The sequence below is a fragment of the Pogonomyrmex barbatus genome, unplaced genomic scaffold (genome assembly GCF_055798465.1).
Source record: "Pogonomyrmex barbatus isolate J1 unplaced genomic scaffold, ASM5579846v1 scaffold2, whole genome shotgun sequence".
Classification (NCBI taxonomy): domain Eukaryota; kingdom Metazoa; phylum Arthropoda; class Insecta; order Hymenoptera; family Formicidae; genus Pogonomyrmex; species Pogonomyrmex barbatus.
The window spans coordinates 792,745-814,533 of NW_028297116.1; the positions used below are offsets into that span (position 1 = coordinate 792,745).

Sequence of the window (21,789 nt, forward strand, 5' to 3'; positions counted from 1 at the left end):
CCCTAGCATTTTTGGTATTTAAAGCGAGACAGATATATATATATATATAGGCGATGGTGGAAGGAGAAGCGAGAAACGCGAGTGTACAAAGTGCAAATAATACAACATGTGGTCTGTTCTTTGTAGTTAACCTAGTGTATAGTGTATCGTTGTATCTAAAAGGTTTGTTTTTTATTTCTTATATTAAAATTTTATCTCGCTTTTGTCAAACTTCAAACATATCTATTTATTACATACATACGTATTTATTTTAAATACAAGTACATTAATTCAGCTACAAAAAACAAACCAAAGGAGTAAAGACAAAACGATACATGTGTCGCCTGTGTCACTAAATAGAAAGGACTCTGAATCGTTTTTTGATTGGTTAATTGTTAGAATTCTTTGTTCTGATTGGTCGATTAAATGCTTCCAAGCCTCTTGATTTCTATATATAGAATGGCATTTGGCAATATGGCAATGTGGCAATGTGGCAATATGGCGATATGACAACATAGCGATGTAGCAACGTGATGACCAATTGTCCTCTTGCTTTTCTGGTAATACTAGAGCCACATTCCAAAATGGTCATTTTCGAGAAAACTTCTACTCGTTGATTGTTCAACAACTTTACAAGCATTTTTTGTTAGTCCTTTGTTCATCACCGAAGATCTATAGAATGAAATTTTTCTCAAAAAGAAGATTTTGGAATGTAGTTCAAGATACATAACTTCCAAAAAGTTTATTTATTTTATTATCCAAAAGTTTATTTTGGATAATAAAAAGTTTATTTTACTGTCTTATAAAAGTATATTGTCTATAAAATCTCGAATTTTCAATATTTTTAGTATTTTTATAATCCTTTATTTTTCTCTTATTTATTTTTAATATTCTTGACTCTTCTACACTTTTGAAAGATTCTATTAATATTCAATTAACGCCGAATTAATTACTATATAACATATAGATATAAAACATATTTGTATATAAACATATATGGTATATAATAATTATATCTATATCTCTCTGAGTAATTTTATTATATTTTATTATGGCATATCTATTGTCTTTAATATAAAATCATTCTGGGAACATTAAGGATTATTGGCCACATAGTAAAAAATTATCGAAATTTAAAAAGAATATTTTTTTTGTTCTTTAAATATCGAACAAAAAGATTTGAATTAGACATCACGAATAAATTAAATATATATTAAATAAAAATAAAAATTATATGTAAAAAAAATTAATAATTTTAATAATTTTAAAAGAAAATTTTATGAATATGCCATTTAATTTTCGTATTCAAGAAAAAGTTATAGAAGTGTTAATGTTTTTATTATTATTCAAAGAATTATGCTCGCAGATGAGAAAAAAAATAGTAAAACAGTTATAATTTTACACTTTTGATGTATACTTTCTTAGGAAGATTGCTAGATGATTAATTTTTTTAATCGAAAACTAAAAAATTTACATCGTTCTTTGTTTTTTATTGCCGATATCTGTTAAAAAATGCTAAATACAACTCTACGGCTATATGTAGCCGTAAAGTTATAAAATCATTATCGATGTTTCCTAGGTATTAGAATTTTGGGATACATTTGATCGTGGATACAAATATTGCATGATAATGAATAATATTCCGTGAGGAGAGAATAATTAAACAAATCAACAATCATATATATAACCTCCTTTATGATTAAGATTAATAATAATGACAAGATACAGAATATATAATGAAGAATTGTGTGCCATATGAGTCGAAAATCGTTTAATAAAATAATACGCTAATTTTCTTAGAAAATAATCGTTAAATGTAAACGGAGTATATGACAAATCATCGTAATTCATGTAATACACATTGCATATTAGTAGTAGTAGTAGTAGTGGCGCTTGTTTCGCGTTTAAAGTTAAGCTAAATTAGCGAGTAATATTATAGCCTGGTGATCTACAAATAAAACTTCAAGTTTCTACGCTCCTCTACATCGTCTAAAAAGAAAAGTTTGCGTCATCTTGAAATACGTTTGTAATTGTCATCTTGCGTAATGATCGGCAAAATCTCGAATTATTCAAATTATATATATATTTTACGTGAATTCGAAATATATCGTAGATTTATAGACGAAGCCTATTTCCACGGAAATTTTATTTAGCAATACACCTCAGCTACTTACTTTTTCACGTCGTTCGAATATTATAAATATATATATATATATATATATATATATATATAAAACTTGAACGCATAAATAATAATACTTGAACATGAATTCTATCGAATAATAAATATTATAAATTTAGGAAAATCAAAGTATGCTTATTTTATTTGCAAAAAAATGTCGCAGCTCTCACGGACGTGTAAACCCTAGCAACATTTTAATATATGGAGAAACAAACCAAATGACTCTAAATTATATTCAATAGGCCGAATTTGGAATCTCTTTCCTGCTCAAATCAGCACATTCTAATCTTAATAAAGGTTCCGTCTATAGATCCGAAAGAAATGTCTTATTTTTTTTTTTTTTCAGGTTTATGTATATACGTCTCGTGCTGTTATATTCAACAAGAGAAGAAATGGTGAGGACGCATACAAGGATACAAAAAATGTGCTACATTTTGTTTCTTGAAAGATAATAAAAGAAAATTCATAAACAAAAAAGAGAGAAAGGCGGAACTTACATTCCAATATTGTCATGCAATATGAAGATTTTTTTATGATACTTCCTTAAAATCCTTTTAAAAAACATATTAAGATTTTAAAGTAAATATTACCATCAATGGATTCGCAATAACGCAGAAGATTTTACAAGATACAAATGTAAAGTCACACCAATGTTTACTCTATTAGTAAACGCTGTAATCCTTAAAAGTCGCTATAAGTTGAATTAATTGCATTAAAATCGCGATATGTTACATACGTACGCACTTTAACGGTTTATTACATATACAAAATTAAATGCTTAGAACAATGTTATCAATATGAATAACTATAGTTGTCGTATGGAAGAGAAGGATGATAAACTTACAGTTAGTACATTATATACACATACATACATGCATATATATACGCGCGTGCGTCAGTGTATATGTGGATATATATCTATATTTTATGTATGTGTGTGTGTGTGTGTGTATATATATGTGTGTGTGTGTGTGTGTGTGTGTGTTTGGTTATGTGTATGTATGAATATGAGATTATGCCGCAAATGCACATGTATCCATCAGCCTTGTGTACAATCACAATCGAATTGTATGTATGTATGTATGTGTATGTGTATGTGTATGTGTATAGATGTATAGGTGTATTTGTGCGTGTACTATGAATGCGTACAATCGGTCTTTTTGGTCGGAGCAACATTGCGCAAGTTATATACATTGCTGCTTGTAGAATACAGAATGTTCATTTTAAAATGCATACGCTTTCACATCGTAATGCTTTATTGTAATCTCTTCCAACGAAAAGTATCGCAACTAAGGATAAATTACTCAGGGGTACTCGAATCACATATATTAAAAGTAATTCCATAACAACAATTGAATTGTCCTCGATAATATATTTTTATCCACAGAGAAAATAATTTCAACATGATGACCTCCATTATGTCCAAATTACTTTCAAATTTTACCACTATATCATATTAAATATATACTTAAAAATATATTAAAAAGCTACTTATATAGTTTTCATTATTTTATATACTAATTATATATCTATATAATTATATAAATATATCTTTTTTTTTTTCAATAGAACTTTCTGGGCAATCAGCTTTGTTGATTTTTTTCGGAGACAAAATAAAATGTTGTATGCGGATCTTAAGAAAGGTACCCCCGTATATTTATTCTTATGTAAAAGAGTCGCGATTATTTTTGACAAATAGGTGAAATATTTAATAAAATATATTACAGAAACTTCTTTCGCAGCACTCGCTTATATATATTTACATGTATGTAGCCATTGCGTGTGAAATTGTATATGTATACGCGTTAGACGCAACACGATTCTAGTTTTCATCGAGTTTTGTCTACCTTTTTCTCACTTTAGTATTTACATGGTTAACACGCACACAGATCCAACGATTTGGCGCATGTGCGTGTTGCGCGGTACGAATTTGCATAGGTCCTCATTCACATAGGTTGACGCAGAAATATATTTTTACTCACGGATATTTTCGAGAAGTTGTGAGTAAATTGGTATTATCGATACAATCATCGGCACGTATCGCCAAGCGCACGATTCAACGTGAACAATTGTTCGACTTACCTAAATATTTCTTGCAGCTTTCTCTGTATTTCTCTCATTGACATGTGATACATGTCGAAAATACAGAGTTCAAGATACACTCGGTTTTTTTTACAGGCAAAACTCGCCAAAAATTCGACCTAGCGGCAGACATGAATACAATAGCTAGAGGATTGTAGAATAAGGGTACAATCTCTTGTTGGGTCTTATTGAGTGTTGTTTGTAAAATTATGCAGAAAGCTTTTCCTCTTACATTCTGATAGAGGCTCCACCTATTTCCGTCTACATTCAATATTTCACTGAAATATAGCGTCTTTCTTAATTTTATTTCAAAAAATATTTGCAGATATGCATACGATGAATCGCTATTACCAAACGCAAGTCTCACGTTTACCTCATTTCTCTCACTCCTTTCTCTCCTCTCCCTCGTGTTGGTAAGTTCACTTTTTTTTTCATTCATCGTATACAAGGTTACAGTCACGTTGCATACACATGCACTCATATATCCGCAGACAAATAACAGATTCGTACATTTTTATGTTACAAGAAGGCTCCGTAGCTCATCCTTCTTTTAAACTTTATCTTTTTCTTTAGATCGCCCCCCCCCTTTTTCCTGGCGCAAAGGAAATATGATTTCACTTTGCACACGACAAATATTTACTGGCTAACGTAGGTAAAAAGGCTATGTAGATCACCATATCGCAAACCGTAGGAATCGAATTGTTCTACTCGGATGGTCTTTGACCCCAGCGCGATTTTGTCCTCGGTAATCTACTGGGCGATGACGAGTTACCGTCATCGTTTAATTTCCGCTTGACGTTCAGTACAATACCACTCTTGGATGAAACTTTTGAATGAGATGCGGTCGCCACTTTGGAGACATCTGTTGTCGGTAGAGTCGACGGAAAAATGGGAAAATCTTCGTCTTCGAGGCCAGGTGGCTTTGGCTGTTCGGGAGTAAAATTCTTCTTGAAAGACTCCGAAGGACTCGGCTTGTATGATTTATTAGCTTCCAACGCGGTCTCTGTAGAAAGTGACGATAGAACTTGCAGTGATGGTGAGATTGGTGCGTCGCTTATAGGAGCAATGGGCGGTGGTGTTAAGAGGTTCGTACCAGAAGGCGCAAGAGACGATGACGACGATGGCAAGGACGACGAAGATGACGATGAGGATGAGGATGAAGATGATAAAGGTGCTGTTACTGCGGATGCCGCTGCCGTTGCGGCAGCAACGGCAGCCAATTCTTCTTCAGCTTTTCTGATCAAATCTAAATCACTCAAAGTACTTAAAGTACTTTTGCTCTCCTTAGGAACTTCCAGCGATGCTCTCTCCGATTGACTGCTCCTGGAAGAGGACGAGGGCGAATATTTCTCCGTGTTCTGGTAAAGCGATGTGCCAGCCGTGGGTAAGAACGATGCACTAGGCTTAGATGGAAGATAAGGATCTACTTTTGAAGATTCTTGTCGCTTGACGTTCGCTAGAATCTCCTGTAAGTTCGGAGGTATAGTAATATCAGAGACTTTATCGAGGATAGGCTGTGCAAATTTGGAAATGGGTGGCGGAGGCGTAAAGGACCGCGCATTTGATGGACTGTAAGCTTCTTCGCAATCATCAGTGGGCGGATCTAGCCCCAAACCCTGAAATAATTAGATAAAGAATAAAGATTAAAAAATATAGATAAAAGATAAGAAATACCAATAAAGATAGATAGTGACGATTGACGGTCACAATGAGGCGCTTATCGTCACTTTTGCTCGATAGTATTGATTAATACTTGATACAAATTTGACAAGAAACTTCTCCTTTTTCCACTAATCATCACGATCATTTTATAAACAAGAGAAATTAACGTATAATTTATTGGTTCAATTAAAAAGATATGGTGTACTGTGGTGTGTGTGTGGTATGTGTATTTGAATAAATCTATTTTTATTTACGGATATCTTATGTAAATCTTTAAAAAATATCAATAAGATCATCCACGAAGGACATGGAGCTACTAACAGATTTCTACTTTAATGACTTACATAGTTAAAACATAACATATATAGCTACATAATTTATTGTCATTTAACTTAGTTTATTATAGGGATTTTAATGATTGCTAACTCTTGTTATATATCATATTATTTCTCACTGTTTCTTATATACCCCATTATACACCCGATTAACATAGGCATAATGAAAAATAAAAAAAATTGGTTTACGATTTATTTACATCATATATATATATATATATATATACATCGACTCAAGTTTTCATATTTAGAAGCTGAATATCCAATTCTCAATTTTTCACATTTGACTAACAAATATTTTAACAAGACTTCTTTTTAATTGAACTTCTCACATCGTTTAGTTTTTCTTTTTCTTCAATGTAGAAACAGAAATAAACTATCAAGTTCAACTAAAAAAAAACAAAAAAAAAAAAACAAAAAAAACAACAAGCTTATTGACTTCCAACCACTCGTTTGTATCCATTGTAAGCTTCTTAAAAGTAAAAATCTAGAGCAGCTCGGATAATAGGAGCGGGATGGGTGCGGTAAAATTCAAAATCAATTTTATTTATACAAGGTAAACGGAAAGACATTGATAACAATCGAAATTGCGAAAGATAAACCTAATGAAGATTCTCACCGGTAAAGTGGGCGTTGCTTCGTCGAGGAACGACGAACTAATGTTCTGTATCTGTTGCTTTTGTTCTTCGATTTGTTGCTTCTGCTCTTCGATTTGCCGATTCAGCTCGTCCATTTTCCTTTGTAATTCTGTGGAATTTTTGCTGGACGACGATAAAATGCTGGCAGCAGTATCGACGGTGGTTTGCAAATTATTCATATCATCATCCATTTCACCAGGACTATACGGCTCGTCTCCGTCATCGTCTAAAGCGACTTTACCGGGTGATGAAGTCAGATCGATCTTTGATAATTCCGGTACAATTTTGCATATCGTTGCAGTATCTATTACGCCGCGCGACATACCTATGTGTGCCTTGTTTAGAGATTCTAGAGTCATCTGTGTTACCGCTGCTGTTTTCTCTTTCGTTGAATCTAACGTAGTTGCTTTGTATAACATAGGAGACAAAGACGGCGGTGGTGATGAAGTTTTTTCCTTCGCAACGTTAATCAATGGCGGAGTATAACTTCTGTCAGACTCCTTCTTAGACATTTTAGAAGCTACCACTGGCGAAATGGTCGACAATCGTTTCTTCTTATTGCGAACTATAATGCCGAGAAGCAGATGCGGCCGATGTTCCTCAAATCCGGGTCCAGTAAGTGGCATTAGGACAGGTGGTATCGTGCTTTGACTTGAAAATGGCATTATATAAAAGTCCTTAATATTTTTAGAGACATTACCCACAACGCCCAGACGGCTTCTGCTGTTCAGATAACTGTACAAAGTTATGTAAGGAATCTTCTCTTCGTCATTTGCGGCCGTTAATCTGATGACTAGAATCTCTTTCGAGCCACTTCTCTTCATCTTCGAGATATAGTCCCAAACAGTCTCGTGACTAATCCTACCAACAACGTCAACAGTGTCCGGTAGATCGTCCATAAGATCCTTGGCATTGCCGCTTACTTCCTGTGCGGTTATGAAGAACTTAGCGACGTCAACCATATTGACAAAACCACGCCAGACAGTTTGCCAATTGCCTTTTGTCAACGTTTCTTTGTCCGTAACTTGTTCCTTGTCTCTCTCAGGCTCTTCGTTTATGTCAGGCGTCTTGATTGTGACGGTAGAACTGGGTTCTCTATCAGATATATCAGAATCATTTCCGTCAATGGTATTTGTCGTTGCCTCGTCTTCTATGTGCCGCCAGAGACGATCTTCTATTGGTTTTTCGACAAGTGACGGCGAAGTTTCCTTTTTCTTCTCGGTTTCCTTTTTACGTTCTTCCTCTCGTTTATCGATGTCTTTGGATTCTCTACTTTCGCTACGATTTCTTGAATGACCGTCATTCTTATATCTATCTTTTTCTTTCTGTCTATCTCTCTCTCTGCTCTCTTTTCTGTTTTGTTTATCTCGATCTTTATTCCGATCTTTATCCTTCTCTCGTTCTCTGTCTTTGCGTCTGCTCTCTTTGTTCTTGCTTGATTTCCGTTCCTTACTCTTGTCTCGCGTCTTACTGCGATCCCGATCATGACTATGCCGATGTCGACTATGACTTCTCTCGCGATCCTTGTTCTTGGACTTTACACTATCGTGCTCTCTTCCTCTCTCCTTATCTTTTCTCCTTCGTTCATCGGTATTTTTTAATTTTTTTGCGTCCATTCGTGACTTTAATCTGTCTTCTTTATCCTTATCCTTCTCCAAATCGTCAATTGTAGAACTTATACTATCACCATTATTTAACGCGGAGACGATATCCTGCACTGGCGTTTTAGGATCAACATGGTCGATTCCACCATCGTTCTCGATTATCTGTTCACCTTTGTGAGTCTTAACGACAATCGACTTAGCCTGAGCCATCAGATCCAATTCGTTTTTCTTTATCATTTCAAGTTGATGTTTCGTCTCTTTCTCACGCCATTCGGCTAATTCTTGACTGGCCATCTCATCCGGGCTTAATCGTACCACTGCATCTGGCGTTAATGAACGGTCCGCGATCTTTCTGAACAATGTCAAGTTCTTGGTATCCTTTATGTTAAACACGAGACTTCTGTACTTCGCTTTGTATTTAGAACCGGTATCCTTGAAATATTTGTACATTTCAAGTTCTATATTAAAAGCTAAATCAGCAATCTCCTCGTCGGTTAACTTTAAATCTTCGGTTTCTTTTATACGGCTGGACAGTAATTCTGTTAGCGTTTTTCGGATATTTAATCGAATAGGTTCAGTTTCTGGCTTCTTAACCGGTGTTATTTTAGTCTGTTGCTTTGATTGAGACGGTGATGGTTTTGCCTCTTGCTTCTTAATTGGTATTTGCTTCGGTGAACCTGCTGTTTGAGTTTTCAATTGCGCTTGTGTGACGTTCTTCGATGTCTTCAATATTACAGGGCTCTTTCCCGGTGTTGTACTAATTATCGTTTGTTTCAGCTGTGCCGATTTATTACTGGATGAGACGCTTGCTTGTTGTTGTGTAGCAGGAATTATTGTAATTTTTTTGTTTGGTGCTAAAACAGTTTGTTTTGATCCAGCTATCTTCGTGTAGATCATCTTTGGCATATTTTGCACTTTAACTGGAGATAACTGCGTAATTTTTGCCTGAAAACAATTCGCATATCTTTTTGTTAATTTTAAATATGTTTTACAAAAATCTAAAAACTCTGGAAAATTCCAAATTTTTATCCAAATTTTTATCTGTATTTAAAATTTATAAGATTGCTGTGAAAAAAAGTTTAAAATTTATAAATAAATAGTAAATATTAAAAGAACAATGAACAATTAACTTTTGATATCTTAAATTTTGTTAAATTTTAAATATATTATAACATACTCTTACACACTTAATGCACAATTGTTTAGAAGATATTATAGTCCAAAGTATTCCATGTGATTCTATGTGCATGTATTATATTAATTACATATTTTAAAAAAAGACTATAAAAAAGATCGGAAAAAAGATTTGTGATATCTACCTTATATGACATCTAACTTTACTTGTTCCATCACTGACTATCTCACTGACTAATTGTGTTTTAAATAAATTTAGTATATAACATACATAAAACATTTTAAACAATATTTCATAAATTACTTTGCGGGTTAATTATACATATATATATATATATATATATATATATATATTTCTGTCACTACATATATTAGTAAGAGATACATTATAATATATTCAAAATTTCATAAAATTTAAGATATCAAAGATTTCTTTTATTAGCTGAATGAAAAAAGATATCTAATGAATAGAATCGGAAAATCGGATCTGTTAATTGTCAGAATAGATAAAGTGATTCATTCATTTCCCTTTATCATACACATGCAATATATTAAAAAAATATAAGCAAAAATTTGCAAACAGTGTGAGACAGAATATTATCTAGTAGAAATTTTTTTATATAGAAATGTACAGCTACAGCATTTTCATACACCATATAAAATACATTTGTCTATTCTGTTTTAAATATAATAGTAAATTGATTATTAAATTCAATTTGATAATGACTGAACAGATATATAATCAGTGATCGCGAAAACAAATAACTAGTTGACTTACATATTAAAATGAGAAATCAAAATAATTCTTTGTTATGAATGTAAAGATAGAAAAAGTATATGTAAAATGTCTTCTATAAACATTAGAAAAAAAATGAAATAATTTTTTGCTTTGGTATTTGCCATCAAAAATCGCTTTTATCCTTAATTTTTTCGATTCACATCTTCAAACGTTTTTAAATGTTTCTAAACTTTTTTTCTCAGCTTATGCACTGTGTTTATCGTAATGATTTGTATAACTTTTTAAATTTATTATGAATAAAAGAAAATAAATAAAGCTTTATTTCTGTTTTATTTAAGTTATAATTTGTAATTTAATAAAACAAGAAATCTTTATTTTTCATAAGAAACTCGAAGTTATAAATTTTTTAAAAATAATATTATCTACAAAAAAAAAATTTCTGAATTTATTAAATCACAAATTATAACTTGTATAAAGTAGATAAAGTTTTGTTTAGAAATTTTTTCGGATTATAGCAGACGTCTAAAAAATTAAGTGAAGTATTATGCTAAACGTTTTGTATATATAGTAAGTATTACTTTGTGAAAATCCTAAATCTCTTTTTTGTGACATTCTATATAATTTTAATTTACTTAATTTAATTTTACAAGATACATACAGTTTTTCCTGATGTTTGGATCTGCGTGACGAGTTTTCCGCCTATTTGAAGTGTATTGATATTATTAGCTTCCACAATTTCAAAAGTTGGATTCTCCTTCAACCACGTTCGCAGATTGGATCTCAAAGGAGCATCCGCACCTAAAATGATAATTTATGTAGTTATACATAACAAACACATATATACTATATCATACTATATCAATCGTATTGCATCACATATATTGCTTATCACACTACATATCACATTCCAGCACAACATATATACAAGCAAGATCTCTCTATTTTGAATGATCATTCTTTTTATTTTCAACTTTTCCTTGAATTATTTATATTTAATAACAGAACATATAACAAAATAAAAAAATAAAAAAAAATTTAAAAAAACAAATAAGTAGAAAAACAAAAAATATACTTGCTATCACTTCATATAATAACAAATGTAAATAGAGTAAATTGTAAGTAGAACAATTAAAGTTACAAAAAAAAATTTGCTTTAGAATAAAGGATTTTGATTGTATTTTTGTCTAATATTTAACATAAAAAAATATAATTTATTTACCGGTAAGAACTTTGCCAGTTTTTTTATCAAAAACTACTACTCTAGTCTCAGGTTTTGCCTTTGCAGTTTCTGTCACAGGTGATTTTGTAGTTTTTATATTAGATCCTGATGGTACAGGTTTATCTTTAGTTAAAGTTTCCTGAGCATGTGCAAGAATACAAGCATCTGAACAATAAATGCTAGAATTTCTGGCTTCTTTCTTACAAACAACACATTGCATTGTACTAGAAGCTGCAGTACTTTGGTCGGTGGAAGAACTTGATGGAGATATTTCTTTCAATAGTACAATTTGCGATACCGGATTTTCGCTTACTGATTCAATTTTTGTTTTTTGTTTTCCAGAGAGCGATTGCGAATTCAACTTTGTTTTCTCTTCTTCGGCTTTCTTTTTTAAACAATTTGGACAAACCCATTCTATACCTTTTTCTTCCATTTGTTGACCTATTACATGTTCGTATAAGATATAGCATGATATAAATATAAGATAAATATATTTTCTCTTATTATTTTCTCTTATTATAAGTAGATATTTACCCATAGCTTTGCTGACATGTACACATTTTCCATGGAACCAATCTTCACAGACATCACAACATATCATAAATCGATTATTATGTGGACGTTTGCATATACACCATAATCGGTCTGGATCATCTTCTGAATCTGAATTGTCTTCTTCATCATCGTCATCATCTTCATCGTCTTCTTCATTTATTACTTGTCCTGATTTGAACTCGTTCTTGCTATCTTGTAGTTGCTGAACTGGTATCTGACTATATTAATATTAAAACGATTTTAATTAAGAATATATACACTAGTATAAATAAGCTTATACAAGCATCCAATATAATATTCAAAATATATTATTCCATATAATAATCAAAATATATTATATATTCATATAATATCAAAATATATTATTAGTGTAACTATTATAAATAATCAAAATTAGTATTAACTAATTTGAATTATCGTATTTATTATCTCTAATATTGAATTGAGATTGTACTTGAACTCTTTCTGATTTCAAAAAAAGTTTTCTGAGAATTTCTTTATTTTCAAACAAATATGTGTGTGTGTGTGTGTGTGTGTGTGTGTGTGTGTGTATTTTTATTGTGCAAAATATTAATATTTTCCATCCATAAAAGTTTATAAATTATAATTAAAAATCACATGAATGTCAAAAATTTAATAACCTATCAAACCCAAATATAAAAATGCTTGATTTTAAAACATTAATATTGATCACACTCTCTAATATAAAACTTGTATGCACATAAAAAAATGTAAAATTATTGCATCAAAAATTTTTAATTTATAATTTAATACTTACGCTAACTTTTCTATTTTCTTCATCGGCTCGGAATTTGTTTGCGATATCTCTGTTTTGGCTTGCAATCGTTTACTTCTAGTGGCAGGTGCTTCAATAGGTGGTAATTTAATCACACGATTGCCTCGAATAATTTGAATCGCTTCTTTATCATTCTTCAAAGATTTCTTATTTGTTTCTTTCGAGACGTTTGTTTGTGCCATTTGTGTTACATCTACTGGTTTAGATAATTCTTGTTCAGTTGATATTAATGTAGGCATAAGCATGCTACTCGACGCCAATGGTTCAGGTATTGATGGTCTGGGATCAACTAGTGCAGGCTGTAATGTAGGAAAAAATCATACAAATATAAAATCCCAATTATTTTTTTAAATTATTTTAATTTTAATACCTCTATTATTTAACTTTATTATTAAAATAAAATAATGATACATATATATATATATATATATATATATATATATATATATATATAATACTTTGTTTATTTACAAACTAATCGACAATCGATTATTTGCGGTTGAAGAATAATCGACTGCATTTGATTAATTTTTTACGGATTTACGATTGAGTAAGAATTTGTTATATATTATGGCCCTAAAATATAATGCTCAGAATTCGACTGACTTTGAGGAGAGGTTAAGATCCTTATAAATCTACAAAAATCATATACTTTCTATTTCACATTTTTACTTTTGTTTTCAATATATAATCTTTTTCTATCAATAAAATTAAATAACTGATTATAATTTATTTCACGTGACCGTCAAATGAATATTCGATATCAAATCAATAGCACATATCTCTTTATCATATATCTCTTTTAAAATTCCGAAACTTTTATCTCATGTCCATTTCTATTAATTATTATAAATTTATTTTTTATCCTTTTTTAAGTTAGAAAAAAAATATATATATATATATAAATTAAATCGAGATTAAAGTTAATCTACATTGAAGAAATGAACATTGTAGAAACGAACATTTTTTTCTAAGAGATCAAGTTCAGAAAATATCAGCTGTTTTTCTCCATTACAATAAGGCATTCTTTGTTTAAGTGTATGCGTGCGCATGCGCGCGCATGTGTGTATTTAAAAATATACTTTAATACAAAATTAATAATAATTAATAATTATAATTAGAAAAATAAAAATAAATCAGATAAAATAAAAATAAAAAAAAATATAAATAAATCTAAAAATGAATGTAACGTAATTTATTGTTTCATAAAGATGTAATTTTTATCCAGGTTCCATACAATTATTTGTTTTGTAAACTGTATATGTAGTTCCCATTGTTCACAATCAAAATTAACAATTATTTTTTCTTTTATTTATAACAAAAACAATTGTATAATCAAGGAAAAAAATAAATTAACCTAAAAATTATAACTATACATACAATTTATTATATGTAATTTCATAGGAATACATAAGCAAATTCACTGGTTATGGGTTTGCTATGAAAATGAAAAATAAAGTACAAGAATGTTTTTTTTTAAATATTGTACCTTTGTTCAACATTAAATACTTACAATAACTTAAAATATGTAATGAATTTTTCTCATACAAGGAATGTATGCATATGCAGTAGTTAATATACAATTCAATATAATTCAATTTATCTGATATTTGTTTATATTTATATTTTCCTTTTAATCGCAATTAAATTCAATTTTGTATTATTCCTAATAATGCAAATTTCTCTGTTATAAATCCAATACAAATGCAACTTTTCTGTTCTATACTAAGAAAAATAATTTGGAAATTTTCAACTTCAATTTCAGATATTGCTTTTCCTTTTATTTCAAAAAAATTATTGAAAATTGATTATTTCCGTTAGAAATAATCTTAGCAATAATCTTAACAATCTTCAGCAACTTTTGATTAAGATAGGAAATAGGTTAGAGTAAAAATACTTACAATAACTTATATTAAAGACTAGTATAAAAATGTGATATTAATGTGTGTGTGTGTGTGTGTGTGTGTGTGTGTGTGCGCGCGCGCGCGCGCGCGCGCGCGCGATAAAGAAAAAGAAAAAAAAAAACGAAAAAAAAAATGAGAATAGTTTCATCAAATAAAAAAAAATTTAGAAATAGATGTAATAGATAATACTGTAATAAATTTTGTTATTAATCGACAAATATAGAAATAATAAAGATTAAAATCATTTTATATTTATTTTTTGTTAATTTGTTAAATACTTTCTTTCAAAGTCTTATATTCTACATGTATTGTTTGTACTGTTACGATCGAATGGAGATCCATTCATTGTTACCTCCAGTGCATTGAAAAGAGAAGATTATTCTCTGCGTCCGCGTCGTTTGGATTTTGAATGAGAAAGCTGCGGAGCAGCTGTGAGCAATATGACCAACTTTAACATTTTTTTAATTTCTTTTGTTAATAAAGTTCGCTCGTTTTTTAAAACGGTCTTGTTTATTTCGCGAATATGAATAAATTGTGTGAGAGATTGCCGCGGACGCAAAAAAATACTTTAAAAAATAACATTACACAAACTTACATGTTCTGCTAAATCAACACCAAGTTCTTCATGCAACAATAATGCTTCAGCAAGAAGTTCTTCTTCATGTTTGCTAGCTTCCATTTCTAAAGTAGCCAATAAATGTTCTTCTCCTTCAATCCCACCTTTAATAAGAATGTTCAAATAATTATTACAACATACAATTCAAAAATAAAAGAGAGATAATATAAATTATAATTAGGAAAAGATGTTTATTATGCTATAGAAGAATAAAAAATACTCCATTCTATCTATGTATCTACATACACACGCATGTACATACACATAGAATGTATCATATAAAGTGTTACAAGAGATGTTATCTCAGAAATTATTAAAAAATAACAAAAATATTCTTTTCACAATTTTTATAGTTTGTTAGGATTTTTTTTTTATGACATACAAAATACTGCCGATAAAAAAAAACAAAAGAGATGATTTTTTAATAAAATCATACAATTATTTTTATACAATATGATTTTTCTAGTTATTTTGCATATAAAAATATTAAAATAAAATTATTAAAAAAGAAATAGTTAATAAGATATTTTATATTTCATGGCAAAATGTTGCTAAAATAAATTTAATAATACAAAATAACATAAATAATACAAATCCAATAAAAAAAGAAAACTGTATTAAAATATATATTTGTTAAAACAGCATTATATATATTAAAAAAAAGGAAAAAAAAGGAAAAAAAAAGAAAAAATTTCTGATTGCATTGCAAAGTAGGAGATAACAAGCAGCTCTTTAAAAATCATTTGAATATACAGGATATTGATCAGCAGTAAGAAAAAAATATTCAATTGTTTTTATGGAAAACATAATTATACCTGTATCTAGCGATGGTTGCAACTCTTCAGTTAGAGATGTCTTCGTTTCTGATTTTTCATTCTCATTTCCTGTTGTTACGCTGTTATTTCCGTCACTTAATTGTAACTCTGGCTGAACAGACTGTTCAGAAGTATTAAATACTGGCTTTTTATTAGCAAGATTAGAAGCACTTTGTACTATATTTGAACCAGCAGAGGTTTCCATGTTCAATGAAATAGCTGCAGAAGTAGAATCAGATGACGATCCGGATGCAGATATTACTGCGAAAGATGTAGATGGAGTCGTAGGTGTCACAACATTATCTGTGACTTTTCCTTCACTGTTCGAACCTACACGTCGGATTATATCTGGTGTTGAGAAAAGTGCAGGACCTAAAGTATCTGCTACATAGGCTGGAGGCTTTCGATTATCTCTTTTCGGTTTCTTTGCACCTAAAAAAATAATTGATATTTAAAAGTATATCCTTGCTTTAATTTATATCTTAATTGGCAATAAAAAATTACGGACTATCTAACGTCTTGCTTTCTACGGATTTTGTGGAACTCTCTTCTCCCTTTAAAATTGATTCTATGCTAGTGTCAGATTTTCTCTTTTCTCTCTTTATATCACTAGGCTTGGCTTTTATGGGTGTACCGCCAATCGACAAAGTGATTTTAGATTGTTGCTGTACCGGCGATCCTGGTTGCTGTGACACAGGTTGTTGTGTCAATATTGTCTTTACCTGTGAAACTTGCGTATTCGGACTCACCGTTTTGGACGCCATTGGTAATTGTAATAACTTTCCATCTTTGGTTGTAAAATATTTTGTATTGATTTCATTTACAAATTTTTCCTTAGAAACTACCATGGTCTTTTTAAGTCCAATATTCTTGAGTTCGTTCGGTTTCATCTGAACTTGTTTTTGAATAAAAGTAACCTTCTGATTGCTTCTTCCTTGACCAGGTTTAGTCAGTATCATGCCACCCTTAATCATATTGGCATTAATTAAATTTGCTTTCACTTGATTTGTAGTTTGCAATGACTTTTCATATACTGGAGATTCTTGAGATACAGATGGAGATGTTTCTGTAAACTGTGATTCATCTTTCTTCTTTCCACTGAGTGTCTTGACTTGTTTCTTATTCTTAGTAGGGCTAAACCTCTCTAATAATTAAAAAAATTATGTTTATTTGTGTACAAAATTTTGTGTAAATAATTACTTATTTTATATATATATTTTCTAATATATTAATATTAACCTGATTTATCATCCTTCTCAGGAGTTTTCATCGCATTAACGGCAGCAGCCATTTCCATGTTCAATCGTCGCACTTGTTCCATATCCAGTTGCTTGTTTTGACCTCTTCTTCGAACAGCTACCATACTACCACCTCTTGTAGTAAGACCTTTTCGACCTCCTCGAGCCCTGATGTTACTTCTTTTAGAACCACGAGGACCAAAATCTGAATCGTTATCATTATCAGATGGTGGTTCAGATTCTGAAGACTCTGAAGATGATTCCGTGTTTTCATCATCGTCATCTTCTTCCTCCTCATCCTCTTTGTTATTTTTGCCTTGGGCTATAAATTATGATAATTTTCGCTTAACATTATTGTATATTTCTACTAATGTAGATTAATTTTTTTATTTAATGTGCTATATTTTTCTAATTTTTAGAACTAAATAAAAAAGAAAGTTAAACCGAGATTAAAATTAATTTATTTATTGGTAAAAATAAATTTATGTTAACATGATTAAAGTAGTCAACAAATTATTGTTAGAAAATTACATTTAGTTGCTCCTTGTTGAACATTTGTTATATTTCTTGGCATTGGATGTCCTGATAATTTGGGAGTCCCTATAATATTTGCATTTGTTCTAGGAAGCACAGTTACATTTGTAGGTGCTGGTATAGCCGTTTTTCGCACAGATCTATTTGTCTGTTTACTTTGTAATACCTATAAAATATCAAAAATTATGCAATTATTCTAATTTATAACAATGTTATGCTTAATATACATATAATAATAATTACATTTACACTCTTTGCAATATTCTTGCCCTTAAGCCCAGTATTGTTCATATCATTTGTAGATGACGACATAACAATTGTCCGAGGAGAAGATGATTGATGATGTATGTACTGTACATCATTAGGTTCAGACATATCATCAGCAATTGGTAAAGGATCTCTTGGCATTGGATCGCTAGGTGACAATCTGCTTGTATAACAATGATCCAATTGTATATTATACCGTATCATATTCTGCATCTCTTCTTTGGATAACATATCTAAAAAGAATTCAAAGTATATAGAAATTTTATGATAAACTTCTTCTTCATAGGAAGAAAAGATGTATTCATCTAATATCTCAAGTTTTGCACAGATATGTAGTAATGAAATTTGGCAAAAATTGCTAATGTAAACAAAAGATTTCTTTTATACCATTGCAATTATAAGGAAGACATGAACAAAAAAACAAAGGAATTATAATAAAAAAAAAAAAAGAAAATAACATATAAAGTACCAAGCATTGCAGTGACATTCTCTCCAAGTATCTGCTTTGCCTCTTCACTTTGCAGAGCTGACTCTAATCTTTCCAGATGTTCTGGTTCCATTTCCTTAAAAGGATCTACCAACCCACCAGGATCGGTATTAGCATTGGCGCTTACCAAGCTTGCTGTAGAATCAGTAAAGGTCGGTGGATCTACTGTCAAGGTTATATCCCCATTTTCAGTGTCTGTATCAGCTTGTCCTAATCTTACTACGCTAACATTAGCAGTTGATTGAGTCACTGAAACAGCAATTTTGATACTACCTATTATCACACGTTACATCTTACTTATATTTAAATACAAATCTTTCAAAAAAGTATTACAGATTTTTTAAAATTAATCGATTTATTTGTAATCATTTACTTATCAAATTCTGCAAAGTTGCTTGATCAACGGATATTGTTCCGTCATCGTTGACAACGATAATCAACGTATCTTCCTTCTTCTCAGAATTATTTTCCTGTGGCTCAATGATATACGAGCTGGACATCCTGTTTACCTGAAGAATAAATTATGTACTCATATATAAATTTTTACTTCGATAAAAGATTCATAAATGATAGATGTGTTTTACATTACTAGTACATTGAAAATTTATTACACAATGTTACTTGCATAAGCACGATTCGTTGAATTGTTCAGTAAAGTCAAGTATACAATATATGCTCGCAGGATAAGATTTGTCATGCAACAAAATTTTTGAACATATTAATTGATTAAAAGACATTTTTTAAAGATTTCAATATTTTGGAGTTAACACATTTAAGAAATTTATAGCAAATAAAATATTATCTTTAAGGTAATATTTAATTCATTGTACGACCAATATAGAAAATTTTTGAGGATCTAAAGATTTCACCATTGTAGAACCAATCAACGCGTTCAAAAAATTCGTTGTCCAATAAACGAGATATCACTTTTAGATGTATGTCCAATAAAAAGTATTAAGGTTATAATTAATATTATTACCTGGGCACGAAATAATTTAAGAATTTGTCACAAATTTTGCGAAACTGATCTCGTTGTCGCCTGTCGATGGCATAGCATGTGTATTACGATGTTGCACGTGTTCCCGGGCAGTGCACGGCCCGGGACGGAGAGATATCACGTTCCCGCATCAAAGTCCACGCCGTTGTTGCAACTCCCGACGAAAATAAGCGATCACCGATACTATAACGATACGATTTTGTTTGCGTACAAAAGGATGGAAACGAAGCCTCGGTGAATGAAAGTGCCGCGATCGAATGGATCGTGACACGTAGTCGAGACGCAGAGTGAGAATGACGCGCGCGGTAGCGTGAGAATCGATAAGCGCGCCTCGCCTCACTTCGGAAGGTCTAACGAATAAACAAGAGAACCGCCGAGCAGGCGGCCATTTTGTTTAGCTGCGTTGAATAGCGGTCGTTGTCGACTTTCACGGTATAACTCACCCGCTCTATCTTCCTTCGCTACCGCTAACTCGTTCGTCACCGAGAAATTTTCGATAATAATGATAATAACAATAACGGCAATACAGTACTACGTGGAGTCTTTGCTCGGTCTCGCCCGCGATACTTCGTTCAACGATTCATCGCAACGTCCGACGGCGACCGATTACAATGCAGGGATACGCGCGCCATACACACACCAGCGCGCCCCCGCGCGCGTGCGCACATATCTACACTTCCGCACACATTGTATGAATACATATGTATGAATACATATGTATATGAATAGTGGGTAGGCGCATCGTGCATTGCGCAACCTAATGCATATGATAGATACATACACGCATACACGCACGCACGCACACACGCACCACACACACACACACACACACACACACACACACATATCATACGTGTAGCAAAATGTCTAGCCATTTGATTTGCGCTAGTACCAAAATACGTATATTCAAAGTGTGTTCTTTTTACTAAATATTCGTACGCTATGACTATTGATTATTTGAAAAATAGAGATTATTTAGTCTGTTTTTATTCTGAAATAATGTACATTTTCTCTACTGAAAGTGAAATAAATATATGTTTGAAATTTAACGAAAACGAGAAAAGAAGTTCTAGTGCAATGGAAATGTACATACACTTGTTGTACTTAAAATGACATAGATATATGATTTGAAGTTCGACAAAAGCGAGATAGAAGGTGCAGTCCAGTACAGAAACAGAAAACAAATCTACTGTAGATATATTTTCATTGTTGACATATTCGATTCTTCGCCAAGTGTTCGTTTCGTGTCATGATCGAAAGAAATAGGAAAATTACAAGAGAGAGTAACGACTGATTTGTATTTGTCTGCTCGTCTTGTCATGTTGTGATTGGCTCGGAACATATACAATAATCATTCGCATATCTTTCGCAAATGAGATATAAGTTGAAATTCGCGAGCTTTCGATAGTCTTCGCCCAGCATCCGCGATGGAACTCAAGCAAACGGAGAATCGAATATTAACAGCGCGATAAGTGAAATCGGAGAAAAACGATAACTACTTGTAATTAAGATTATAATAAACAATAAGTCATTAATTAGCCTATATACTATGGACTTTCCTCTCCTGACAATTCAAAATCGGAAAAAAACCCAATGCTACTAATAACTATAAATCTTTGTAGCTTCAATGTTAAAAATCGATCCGAGATCTTGAATTAATTTTTAGCATCATGGACAAAAAATATAACTAATGCATATTTATAATTCTCAAATTATAAATGTGAATATAAATATAAATTAGTTATACAGTCTTTATTACAATTATTAATGATCTCATGGTGCATGAATATTTAGAAAGAAGCATGCTTTGAATGATTGATCAGCAAAGAAAGCACCTTTGCAACTATGTAAAATTTTTTAATATAATTGGTTTATAATTTAGATAGATCCAACGAGAAACTATAAGCAAGAACTAATTGTATTAGAAGATTTTACAATTACAAAATTGCTTTTTCTGTTAAACACAATCATTTCACAATCTAATTTACTTTATGAAATCAATTAAT

The 21,789-nt window shown here is 31.2% G+C and overlaps 1 protein-coding gene and 1 long non-coding RNA gene across 3 annotated transcripts; one reads left to right on the top strand and one right to left on the bottom strand.

Annotated features, from left to right (window-relative positions):
• Positions 1-75: 75 nt before the first annotated feature.
• Positions 76-2,703, top strand: LOC148936556 (uncharacterized). Its single transcript, XR_016139391.1, has 2 exons — positions 76-539; positions 2,508-2,703. It is a non-coding gene; the product is annotated as an uncharacterized LOC148936556 (long non-coding RNA).
• On the bottom strand, positions 1,655-20,428 carry pps (protein partner of snf). 2 transcript variants are annotated; one of them, XM_089077472.1, is made up of 16 exons: positions 20,227-20,428; positions 19,766-19,966; positions 19,160-19,295; positions 18,769-19,035; positions 18,276-18,532; positions 18,030-18,198; positions 17,500-17,820; positions 16,769-17,404; positions 16,261-16,692; positions 15,425-15,549; positions 12,908-13,224; positions 12,109-12,347; positions 11,575-12,015; positions 11,014-11,153; positions 6,860-9,427; positions 1,655-5,859 (listed from the first exon to the last, which is right to left on the bottom strand). In XM_089077472.1, the coding sequence occupies exons 3-16, from the start codon at positions 19,284-19,286 to the stop codon at positions 4,948-4,950; spliced, it is 6,951 nt and encodes a 2,316-aa protein (XP_088933598.1). In that variant the 5' UTR covers positions 19,287-19,295; positions 19,766-19,966; positions 20,227-20,428; the 3' UTR covers positions 1,655-4,947. The 2 variants fall into 2 exon arrangements, with proteins under 2 accessions (XP_088933598.1, XP_088933599.1); XM_089077473.1 differs by lacking the exon at positions 11,575-12,015 and having other exon boundaries at positions 19,766-20,427.
• Between the last annotated feature and the right edge of the window lie 1,361 nt (positions 20,429-21,789).